This window comes from Barbus barbus, assembly GCF_936440315.1.
Source record: "Barbus barbus genome assembly, chromosome: 36".
NCBI lineage: Eukaryota > Metazoa > Chordata > Actinopteri > Cypriniformes > Cyprinidae > Barbus > Barbus barbus.
Genome location: NC_136714.1, coordinates 4,682,888 through 4,695,914, shown reverse-complemented (window position 1 = coordinate 4,695,914; position 13,027 = coordinate 4,682,888). Strand labels below are relative to the sequence as shown.

General features: G+C 37.2%; 1 protein-coding gene across 1 annotated transcript; it reads right to left on the bottom strand.

Annotated features, from left to right (window-relative positions):
• Positions 1-9,114: 9,114 nt before the first annotated feature.
• hmgb3b (high mobility group box 3b) lies at positions 9,115-12,894 on the bottom strand. Its single transcript, XM_079395017.1, has 5 exons — positions 12,749-12,894; positions 10,776-10,955; positions 10,502-10,644; positions 10,224-10,398; positions 9,115-9,904 (listed from the first exon to the last, which is right to left on the bottom strand). The coding sequence occupies exons 2-5, from the start codon at positions 10,923-10,925 to the stop codon at positions 9,764-9,766; spliced, it is 609 nt and encodes a 202-aa protein (XP_079251143.1). The 5' UTR covers positions 10,926-10,955; positions 12,749-12,894; the 3' UTR covers positions 9,115-9,763.
• Positions 12,895-13,027: the final 133 nt, after the last annotated feature.

The following is a 13,027-nucleotide window of genomic DNA, read 5'->3' as shown; positions in this document are numbered from 1 at the left end:
AAAGCTGTCCAAACCTGCCTGGCCCTACGTGAAAAATAAATTGCCCCCTCCTGTTAAGTCAAGAAAGAACTGTAATTAACCACATTATTTTAGAAAGCTGAATTAAATTTCACTAGTAAAACCCAGGCCTTATTACTGCCAGACCTGTTGAATCAAGAAATCACTTAAATAGAACCTGTCTGACAAAGTGAAGCATGCTTAAAGAGCAACGAATCATGCCGCGATCTAAAGAAATTCCAGAACAGATGAGAAACAAAATAGTTGACATGTATCAGTCTGGAAAGGGTTATAAAGCCATTTCTAAGGCTTTGGGACTCCAGCGAACCACGGCCAGAGCCATTATCCACAAATGGAGAAAACTTGGAACAGTGGTGAACCTTCCCAGGAGTGGCTGGCAAAAGTTGAACTGTCCCTTTACATCTGGTGTAAAACCAACACAGCATTTCATAAAAAGAGCATCATACCAACAGTCAATCATGGTGGTGGTAGTGTGATGGTCTGGGGCTGCTTTGCAGCTTCAGGACCTAGACGACTTCTCATAATTGATGGAACCATGAATTCTGCATTCTATCATTCTATCCGGCTGTCAGTTTGTGACCTCAAGCTCAAGCGCACTTGGGTTATGCAGCAGGACAATGATCTCAAACACACCAGCAAGTCCACCTCTCAATGACTCAAGACAAACAAAATTAAGGTTTTGGAGCGGTCAAGTCAAAGTCCGGACTTAAATCCAATTGATATGCTGTGGTATGACCTTAAGCAGTCCATTCATGCTAAAAAACCCTCCAATGTGGCTGAATTAAAACAATTCTGCTAAGAAGAGTGGGCAAAATTCCTCCACAGCGATGTGAAAGGCTCATTGCCAGTTATCGCAAATGCTTGATTGCAGTTGTTGCTGCAAAGGGTGGCACAACCAGTTGTTAGATTTAGGGGGCATATACTTTTTCACGTAAGACCAGGCAGGTTTAGACTGCTTTTTTCCCTTAATAAATGAAATCATTATTTCAAAACTGAATTTTGTATTTACTCGGGTTATCTTTGTGTAATATTAAAATTTAGTTTGATGATCATTCAAATGTGACATATATGCAAAAAAAAGGAAGGGGGCAATTAATATGGAAGGGTGATTAAACTGACTTGGAACTATCTGTGCATTAAACCTCCCAGCCAATCAGAATCCAGTATTCAGACAGACCATGGAATAAATATATATGCACACGTGGTTAGAATTGTTGGTACCCTTGGTAAATATGATCAAATAAGGCTGTGGAAATAAATCTGCTTCGTTAATCCTCATAGGATTTTATTCTCCATGGAAAATACATGCTACGCTGTTTTAGAATTCAGCATCTCAGAAGGCCATATAATTATTCCTTCATGTTGGAAGCGTGCCCATGATGCTTTAAGTTGCATGTAGGCTGCTCACTAGATTTGGAACAGAGCTGTTTATGTTGATTCATATAATTAGCAGTTAAAAATAAGACATGACGTGCCTTTAAGTCTTTAAAGGGGTCATATGATGCGATTTCATGTTTTCCTTTGTCTTTGGAGTGTTACAAGCTGTTTGTGCATATATAAGATCTGTAAAGTTGCAAAGATTAAAGTCTCAAACCCAAAGAGATATTCTTTATCAAAATTAAGACTTGTCCAGGCCCTCCTAAAACGGCTCATTTAAACACGTCTACGTCACGATGTGGGAAGATTTGCATAACACCGCCCAAATGTATACACAATGAAAGAAGGCGTAACTTTTATTATTTAAAGAGTTTGCTACTGTCTATTCAAACGCGAGTTTTGAGCAGTGTAGAGTAGTGCTTGTTTGGTGTTTCTACGATCACCATTGCAGACATGCTGTTATGTTTACGCGGCGTGGCACAACGCGTAAAAAGACCGCATGAGTCATTATAATCAGTACTTATGTCCTCACTGAATGCCTCGTTTATAATGGGTTTTATTGTTTTAGTCTCGTCGCGTCAGGGCATCACAACATGGTAAGGGGCGTAACATTTCCATCACACGCTTGAGGTATTCGGCCAATCACAATGCACTGGATAGCTAGTCAATCAGAGCACACCTCACTTCTCAGAATGAAGAGCTTTGTAAAAATCGATGTGTTTCAGAAAGGTGGAGCATAGAGGAGCAACAATAATGAACAGTATGTGGAAAATAATGTGTTTTTTGAACCTCGAACGACACATTGCATTACACCAAATACACAAATTATGTTCTTTTTAGCAACATCATATGACCCCTTTAAACTGATTTCATTTGTATTTTGCACAATACAAATCCTTCCGAAGCAGCTTTACAAAACACAGTAGAGCGCCTCACAAACACTCGGTGAAGAATCCAAAGCCGACAGTGGCAGGAAAAACCTCTGTAAGATCCCTATGTCTATAACATAAGCTTACCTAAAACTTTAACACTGCCGTGCACATAACGATGAAGCAAACTGGTGAATTTAATCCCAATGGCGAATTTAAATAGCAAGAGATTACCTGTGAGAAATAAAGACATGAGAGGTCGCGTTCAGCTGTGACAGAGCTAGAATCCTTTAACAGGCCACACATTGAGACAATCGGCTTAGTCTGTCACAGACACTTGGGAAATCTTTTGCAGCTGAAGACTTGTCGGATTGTGGAGAATCATGCTGCCGCTGGCACACAAATCTCAGCGCACAGGAGAGACCATCAGAAGAAAAGGGACAGAGAAACTGTAACAGCTGGAACGCTGGAAACCTTCTCAAACTTAAAGGTGGCATATCATAAAATTCTGACTTTTTCCAATGCTTAAGTGCTATAATCGGGTCCCCAGTGCATCTACCAACCCAGAAAACATGAAAAAGATTAACCAGTAAATTTTTTTGATAAGCCTCTCTCTGCAAGTTTGTGAAAAAATTAGTTGCTCGGATTTCACTCCCCAGTGACGTAGATCTTATTATAATATTACCACCCCTTAATCTGCAAGTTTCCACCCACGGCGCAGCCATTGTGTTTTAACAAGTGACAGCAGTGTACCAGTTCTAAAGGCATGGGGAAAGTTAGAGCAAAGCATGTTAACTGTTCTGTCTCCTCTGACTGGTCACAAAACACTGTTTAGATGAGACAAAAGAGCAGTGGATTTATTGATTTATTTACTGTATATTACGCTGCTGCCACACAGATCTAATACAAATATGTGATTTATTTCCCAGCTGTTTACCTTCACAGACATAATCAATCGTTTTCATAACTCATGTGTGTTTTTAACATAAACTTGTGGATTTGATAATAAGACACGAAAGAGAATTTAATTTAGTACTCACATGCTATGTGACAGCCGCTTTCTGTGTGCGTGCTTCGGATGTGTGCGCACAAAACCGTATATCAGAAGTTTAGACTAATATGGTCTAAAACGCATGATTTCAGCACGACAGACATGATAAACAAAACCAAAGATGCCTTTTAGCAGAATATCTGAGGAATGAGCTGCAAAGGCAAAATATCAGTTTTGGGGAAGTCGCACCACATGACATTTTAAATAATGTCATAAAAAAGGTCAAATTATCTGACACTTAACTGACCTCAATACAGTTATGAGGGTTGGCACAAGTCTTATAATGATAACGTTTCCTGAATTATTTATTTTTCACCATTTAGTTTGGTAGCACCATTAATTTGAGTTTGGGTAAAAACAAGTGTCAAGTAGAAAAAAAAACAATGAATAATGTGAAGCATTTTTTTAAATATTTTATTTTCTATGAAATATTAATGAAAGATTATGCCAAACTACATAATACTTTTTGTTTGTTTGGTTGTTTTGTTTTACCCAAACAATGCAGTTATTCTGGAGCCCATTTACTTTCACTTTCAAAATGTTTAGCTGCACCAAAGAAAGAATGGATTAGAATGATGAGTGTGAGAAAATGATGATTAAAAGATTTTCATCTTTAGATGAACTCAACCTTTATAGATGGCTGTAATGGAATCTATGTTCACAAATGATTATACCATGCTTGTACCATGCTCAGCCGTCTGACATGGAAATGATGCACATACTGGCTCTCTCGGGTGGAACTGCTCTGCTTTACCTTACAGAAACCTATAAGAACAGAAATGACATATATCAAGACAAAAATATCCTGTTTTAAAAATCTGGATGGCAGGTGCATCTGTCACAGAAACTGCAGTTTTCACAGGAGGAAAAAATAAATGACAGCATATAGCAAACCACCTGTTGGAATGGGCAACACTATAGCCTGTGGGAGTCATTAGAGCTGCATTACGATTCAGGTTCCTACACACTCATCAGGGGACGTCTGTAGAAGTTCACTCCATTTGACCAAAAATTCATTCATTTGAAATTCCCTGCAACCAAATCATATACAGACAACTATTGAGCCATGGGGTTTCAAGTGTGCTGACATAATATGCTTGTGTAAATATATATTTCAAATAAATGTGGTTCTTTTGAACTTCATATTCAAATATTTAAAAAAATCCTTAAAAAACATGTTCATAAAAAAAAACAAACAGTACAACTGTTTTTATGATCTGAAGGATCATGTGACACTGAAGAATGATGCTGAAAATTCAGCTTTGACTTATAAATAAATAATAATAAATTACATTTTAGAATATATTCAAATAGACAACAGTTATTTAAAATGGTTATAATATTTCACAATATTATTGTTTTTTTACTGTATTTTTGATCAAATAACTGAGAGCTTGGTGAGCATAAGAGACTTTACTGGCCCTCAACTTTTGAACGGTACAGTACATTTATAAACAGATAGATAAATGGTAACTCTTATGTTCTAACTGACAATGGTAGAGAGAAAAGATGGAATATATTGAGAACTTTAGAATAAATAAATAATGATATCTGATGATAGATTCTGCTGTTCTTTCTCAATATTAGTTTTTTTCAAGAATTGTATTATTCTTATTATTTTATTATCATTATATCAGTAAAAGTATCAATAATAACAGTTATATCACCCTGATTTTATGCATTTTTACACACAAATCAAAACCATGTTTCATTCATGGGATAATAAAAAATATATATATAATAATTGTAGATATTTTTCTCAGTTTATATCTCACAATTCGTACTTTACATCTTGCCATTCTGAAAAGAAAAGTCAGAATTGACAGAAAAAAAATGGGCTTCCATAATAAAATGACCATAATAAAAAGGGCATCGTGTGCAAATGACAGCATCGTCAGAACTAAAAGAAAAGGCGAGCTGTGCTTTATTTTTCTGTTTGGGGCTGGTGCAGGAACGCATCACCTCATTAGCTTCAATTGATCTCCAGCACTGGCAGAGCATCATTAACCCACACCACAGGCAACTCAACCCCAATGCATATCATAGGATGAGCAGATCACAGCAGGATGTGTATCAACGGATGAATTTCCTTCAATGTGTCTGTACATTATTTCTGAGCATCAGGCCTGCGTATTTTATCAGAGAAGAGATCCTAAAGTTTGTGATTGCACCCTGCTGATTCATTCTGTATTTTTGCAGGGAGCTGGTGCGGATGCAAAGACTCTTGGGAACGAGTGGATGAGTCCAGAGGCAATCAGACTAGGTGATGACAGGGGCACGGCTGCACACCGGCTCCTCCGGTCGATAAAGCCATTACACACCCTTACAGAACGCAAATCTCCACTGCACAACAGCAACAGTGTGGCTTATGCGTTAGGTTTCAGATTTTATAGCAGGTCGCATCAATTATTTCTCTTTAAGTCTGTCTTTGACCTAAAAAATGCAGCCTGGAGTGACATGCTATTAATAAGCTCTCCTGAATTTTAAGTGAAGGATGTTACAACGTATTTGTCAGGGGATTAAATCTAATGCAGATATGAGTCTGACAGACAATAATGAAGTGAAAATGAGCCTTCCACAAATAATTGGTCATGTGCTAGCATACTTTATGCTCTCGTCAATCTATTATGTAGTAGCCTTGATGAACTGAATAAATCTAATGTGCTGTTAGTATAAATCAATGGAAGACAGGAGGGCTAGTGGAAATGCTGGAGGGTGATGTATGGGATTTGGGAAACTTGGGTTAAGTAGGCCCAAATCCTTGGAAACAACATGCAAATTAGTCCTGTGTAGTTTATGACAATACATATTTTGATGTTAGCATCTAGCTGGGTTGTATTTCTTAACTGTGCTGAGTGTAAGGAATACTAGGCTTTTGTTTTTTTTAGGCTTTAATATAAAATGCCTTTCAAAGACCATTTTACTTGCATAATCTTAGATATTACAGAGTGAAACAGGCTATTTGATGAGAAAAAAAAATATTTGGGAAAAGTAGAGCAGGTGGTTGCACAGAAGAGATTTCAGTAATCTGAAAAACATTTCAACCCTTTCACATTGTTATTTAATTTTATATATTGATGTTTCTGTAATTGCTTTTAGTTCACCCTCAAAATTGAAAATTTGCTGAAGATTACTTACTCTAAGGCCATCCGAGTTTCTAGTTTGTTCGCGGGAATAGATTTAGAGAAATGTAGCATTGCATCACTTGCTCACCAATGGATCCCCTGCAGTGAATGGGTGCCGTCAGAATGAGTCCAAACAGCTTTTTGCTTCACTAGATGTTAATTGATGCACTGGAGTGGTGTGGATTACTGTGATGTTTTTATCAGCTGTTTGGACTCTCATTCTGACGGCACCCATTCACTGCAGAGGATCCATTGGTGAACAAGTGATGGAATGCTATATTTCTCTAAATCTGTTCCCATGAACAAACAAACTCATCTACATCTTGGCTGGCCTGAGGGTGAGTTCATTTTCAGCAAATTTTCATTTTTGGGTGAACGACTTAAAATAAAATAAAATGTGACCCTGGACCACAAAACCAGTCTTAAGTCGCTGGGGTATATGTGTAGCAATAGCCCAAAATACATTGTATGGGTCAAAATGATCAATTTTCCTTTTATGACAAAAATCATTAGGATATTAAGTAAAGATCATGTTCCATGAAGATATTTTGTAAATTTCTTACCGTAAATATATCAAAACGTAATTTTTGATTAGTAATATGCATTGCTAAAAGCTTAATTTGGACAACTTTAAAGGAGATTTTTTTGCACCCTCAGATTCCAGATTTTTAGTTGTATCTCGGCCAAATATGGTCCTATCATAACAAACCACACATCAATGGAAAGCTTATTTATTCAGATGATGTATAAATCTCAATTTAACACTTAAGACTGGTTTTGTGGTCCATACAATTTTTATCTGAGGCCTTCTTTATGGCTCACATAGTATGACAACCATAAATGTTGAGCTCACGCTTGAGAAGAAAAAACACCTTAATTTTTCAGAGGCACAGACTAAGCAAAATTGTGCCATTTTATGCAGATGTCATTATTTATATGGCCAAAATGTTAGAAGAAAGCTCCGAGCTTGTAATGTAAGTCTATGAGATTTTTATAACAGTATAAGATTACCTACATAATATACAGAATATCAGTTGTCACTCTATATCTTACAAGACATATTAAGTTATAATGTATACACATTTGTAATATATACAATTTAACGTTGATTTCACAGCAAACTGACACCTGTGGACAAGGAGGACATTTATAGAATTAAAGGCCTTTTTACTAAAAGTGTATGAAACATCAATGAGGCAGAAGGCATGTAGAATATTGTGTACATCTTTCAGCAAAGTTTTATGATACAGTCAAATATGATACAGTAGGCTTTATGGTTAAAATGTCTGGAGCGGAAATGATGTGATATTAAATCCATTCATTGCAGAAGACAAGACAATAGCATGAAAGCACTAGATGCATATCCTGACACTGACAAACTGAATTCAATATTGCTTTAGTCACAATATTGATATCAGCTACTGTAGCTTGTCATGTTGACTATGAAGTCATTCATTTGCATTAAAAATGGAGGAGTGTCCATGTCCAATTAGAAGATCCCAAATTTGCTATGTACCCACACAGGGTCGTCGCTAGACTCTTTTACAGGAACATGAGCTACAAATAGCCCAGTAAAATATTACTAATAAATCCCTGTTTGACAATGAAGATGACCTTATCGACCAGAGAAGGGTTTTCCCTGGTAATATTTCAGCATCCACGTCACGTGTGTTTGCTATCAGCTGTTTAGAATCAGATAACGTCTAAAATCGTTTGCAATTCTTTGATTCAATCGTAACACAAAACAATGAAAGGTGGATATTTACTGTAACTGCACTTTAGGCAATAAAAACAAAACCTTTATCATTTAATTTAAAGCGGCTCTTTATTGCTTGTGCAGCTTGTTGAGGACTATTCAGGCCATGCAGCTTTTTTTTGTGGGGAAAATGATTTGAAAATTGAAAAACTCTTTTAAATAAATTCCACTTGGATTGCTATTTTATCTAATCAGTCATGCATTTTAAAATGTGCCTCAAGGGTCCAAATACATTTTGGAGTTCGTATAAGAGTGTGTGTGTGTGTGCGCGGGCACATAAGACAGATCACCGTCGCTGGTAGTTTGTAATTCGATTGTTCTGGTTATATTTGCCAATGTCTTTTTGCAGTATAAAACCACAGGTGACATCACATTAAATATGTATGGCTTGGTTCAGTTCTCAGGGGATATTCAAAGGCCTTTTCACAGCCTTTTGACACATTGCTGCTCCACATACCAGAAGCACTTTTTTTTATTTTTAAGAAAGATTCTATCAGACAAGACAGAACTTCATAAATCAATTTTATTGAAATTTTTTTTAGATGTGCCTTTGCAAACATCTAATGTTTAAGGCAGTCCGTACCATCTCTCACTTGTTACTGTCGAGACGAAGATTTTCGTGGATTTTTAAGATTGTTGCACTGCATTTTGGGCTTTTTGGTTTTGTTGATAGCTTACTCTGGTTTGTTAAAACAGCTTGTGCAATTGGTGCCCTCCATTGACATCTAGTGGCTCGCCACAGTCAATGCATTAGTTACCATTAAAATGGAGAGAAGACACTACAAATTAATCCAAAATTAAGAGCACTCTTAAAAAAAAAAAAAAAAACTATGACCATTTATTGATAACATTGACAAATACCCCAAGTATGTACACACTACATTGAACATTTTGCAGATAAGAAAGTCGCTTGAATCATTTGAGATCTAAAAATGCCATGTTTATTTCAAATCACAGTGTCACCTAGACATAAAAAAAAAAGTAACTACTGAAGGTGCAAATAAGAGCTTCCCCAGCTCAACATCTGATCACTTGCCTCTGGTTAAAGCTGAAAATATCCTTAGACTCTCCACACATAAAATTATCAATGTAATCAGTCAAAATTACACAAATAATAACCACAATTCACAAACATCCTTTCAACATTGCAGGAAGCTTATGGGGCCAAACAGAACTGAACCTTAAATATATCAACAAATTGCGTATTTTGAAAGCTGGGAGAGTAGAAAAAAAAAAAAAAAAAGAACTAAGTCATCAGCCGTACAGAAACACACCACCTTAAATAGTTTTAAAAGAGTATGTACTGCTACCACTTTGTTTTATTGTTGAATGTGGAAATATTTTGATTTTGCCAATGCATTTTAATAGCAAGCTGTAACAGGACCACCAGCAAACCCAGCACTGAGAGAGTTTGGTTGTCAAAAGTCAGAGCTTGCATGCATTGGGCATCTCTACTGGTGATCAGTTTATAGCAGCCTTGACATCAAGACCTCGTAGACCCAGACTTAACTGATACTAATTGGCAGCGAACAAATAACTTGCTGCCCAATTAGGAGAAACAAGTTCTTTAATCATCCTCATCATCGTCCTCTTCTTCGTCCTCCTCCTCTTCGTCTTCATCTTCGTCATCATCATCATCCTTCGGTTTGGATTTGGCAGATGATGCCCCTCCACTTCCTTTTCCCTTTCCTCTGTAGTCTGCCATGTCCTGAGAAAACAAAACATGACATCTTTACATCAAACATTAATTAATACCTAATGGTTTTATACACAGACACAACTAGCAGTCAAAATTATGAAATATTCCTTTTTTTTTTTTAAAGAATCTCTTATGCTCATGCACGGAATAAACAATACAGTAAAATTATAAAGTATTACCAAAATTTAAGATTATTTTCCTATTTGAATACATTTTAAAATACATTTACTCCAGTGCCTCAGGATCCTTCAGAAATCAATCTTTCAATCATTCTTTAACCACCATCCACACTGAAAAATGAACAGCATTTTGAGAGGTCATGCTCCACCTTCTGATACTTGTCCTTCAGTTTGTTGGCCTTGGACAGGAAGGGCTGCTTCTCAGAATCAGACAGATTGTTCCACATCTCTCCCAGCCTCTTGGCTACATCTCCAATGCCCAGACTGGGGTTCTCAGCCTTAATGTTGGGCCTTTGTTCTGCACAGAACAGGAAAAATCCAGACCTGGGAATAATAAAAAAAGAAACATTTAAGTAACTAAACTAAACAAGCCCATAGTCCATCCAGAATCAATGAAAGAAGTCTTCTGAAAGGAAACACCACATACGCTGGCCGCCTTGGAGCATTAGGGTCCTTCTTCTGCTTCCGACCTTTCTTTCCCGGATTGTAGGTCATCATTTCCTGGTCATAACGGGCCTTGTCCTGTTTGGCCATGTCGTCAAATTTAGTCTTCTCTTTTGGTGACATAGTCTGAAACAGATGACAGATTTTTAGCCTCTACCTGTAGCCTTTATTCATTTTCATTGATAGAGATATATATATATATATATATATATATTTTTTTTTTAAGACAAAGACATCTCCAGATAAGAACAACCTACTTTCCATCTCTCTGAGCACTTCTTGGAAAATTCTGAGAAGTTAACTGTGACACCAGGGTTCTTCTTGTTGTGCTCTTCACGGCACGTCTTCACAAAATAGGCATAGGCGGACATCTTGCCCTTGGGTTTCCCTGGTTCTCCCTTTGCCATTATTACGAAGCCACTCAACTATCACCACACCTAGAAATACACATATATTTGTTTTAGATTAAATTGTCTATTACTGAGAGGACCCAAATGACTAGGTGCCGCAGTTTCAATACAAATAAACTGCATATTTTCATACATAACTCATTTCTAGAGACTCTAATAGAGTACCGTGGTGTCCACCCACTTTTCAGCAGCATTGGTTCCAGAAGTAATTTTCATATTCGTTTTACTCTTCGGGATTTTAAAGGAATCGTTAAAGTGGTGCAAATTGCGATTCATACCAACAAACTACGAGGTGAACTATAACATTATATGCTTCTATTTAATTTGAAAATCAGATAAAAAGACAAATTTAAAATACTGTGTGCTTAAAAGCTATATATCAAATTTATTGCACTAATAATTGTACTAAATGCAGTGGTGCATGGGAGTGGACAGGCGCTAAAGAGTTCTTTTGGTGCAAACGGTTTAAATTCTTTGATTAGTGTAAATTTTTACAGAATTATGGGTAACGTAGTTTTCCACAAGTAATTCTGCTGTTAAACAATAAAATAATAATACAAGTTTAATTCGTTTCAACATTAGAATAGACCATCTATTACGGACCTCATAGCTCTGTGTTTAAGTTATTGGGACATTTACTTTGGGGACCCGTCTGTTTCAATATATAACGTCTGTTCTGCACATGGTCCGAAGTGCCTTCAAACACGACTTTTTATATATTCCATGTTCTGAAGTGCAACTGATGACAGAAACTAAACTTTATTTTAAACAGTAAAGCTGCAAATTAGTGATTATTTGCAAAATAAGATGTAATTTAATCGCGTGACTAGTTTAAAGGCCAGTAATGTGTGAAGAGAGGGACAGACTGGCCGCTTCTCTTCAATCAGACTCCATTCATTAAAATGGCCTCTATATCAGCGTCGAGGAACAATGACTTGCACATCGCCGTTTTCACAAAAGACACTTCGAGGACACGCAGACTTCTAAAAGCGGCTAGATAAGCTATTTTAAAAGTCGTTTAGTAAATACAATGAGCTGCGAAGCCAGCTTTTGCAAAGTTTAACCAGTTCCACACTTGACGCTAAGAAGCACAAATCCTACTATCGTGTAGGCTTGCGACATAAATATTAATTACGCACCGTGACGTTCGCCCCGCGTAGCTAGCTGATTGGTCGCAATTTAGACGTATTTAAGTGGGCGTACTTAGTGAGCCAGCGAATCATACTATGGAGAAGGCGTTCGTTATGAATATTACACTGCAACGTAAGCGAATTCATTAATATTCATGAGCCAAACCTTCCCCATAGTAGGATTCGCAAATTCGCGCCCGGCGCAAACCCGTTTATAACAAAGACAGAGGCAAACCAGCCATGACTGGCACTGGCTGTCAACAGCGCTTTAACAGCTTTAATGCTCTCCACAACCAGAAAACATACAACGAGCTAAAACTATTACACGGCAAACTCAGCGACGACACACGGTGCCTTTCAGCTCATTTAATTTAGCACCCCGTGATTTTTGAGGCAGATTTTTACATCGCCAGCCATTTTAAAAGCACGTTCGCCACTCAACTTCGGTTTAACAGACACAAATGTAGCTTTTCTTGACTGTAAACGAAAGCGGAATAGTTTAGAACTAACTGAATAAATACCACCGTTAAACATTTCACTGTATGAACGAGTTTTTAAAAGAGAAACACGGTTAGTTATATATAAAATAAGTTTTACGCACCAAATAAGGCTTTAAATAATTAAAATAAGATTTTAAAGACAATATTAGACCCCAGTGAAATGTCTAAAATTGAGTCTTTTTATAGATACCTTCTGCAAATGTTTGTCCTGTCGTCTGTTCTCCTCAGTCACACCAACGGCTTCCTCTCTATAGAAGACCACACAGCCTCGCGCTAGCTCACTACGAGACCTTCCTGATTGGTCAATCCCGGCACGCATTTAAAACAGCCTCCACTACTGTGGATTGGTTAAAACTCATACATATTCATAAGATGCTTGCCGCCATTGGACAGAAGCATAAGCCACACCCATTATTCAAAAATAAGGCGGGAATTGCTGTCATAACAACAAGTTAAAAAGGTCTGTGAA

What these genes read in the sequence shown, in the direction of transcription:
- hmgb3b (XM_079395017.1), bottom strand. Translation starts at nt 10,925, where the DNA reads ATGGCAAAGGGAGAACCAGGGAAACCCAAGGGCAAGATGTCCGCCTAT. An exon ending in AATGCTCCAAGGCGGCCAGC is followed by an intron (nt 10,399 to 10,501) that starts GTATGTGGTGTT and finishes TATTATTCCCAG; the next exon opens with GTCTGGATTTTTCCTGTTCT. An exon ending in TGAAGGACAAGTATCAGAAG is followed by an intron (nt 9,905 to 10,223) that starts GTGGAGCATGAC and finishes TTGTTTTCTCAG; the next exon opens with GACATGGCAGACTACAGAGG.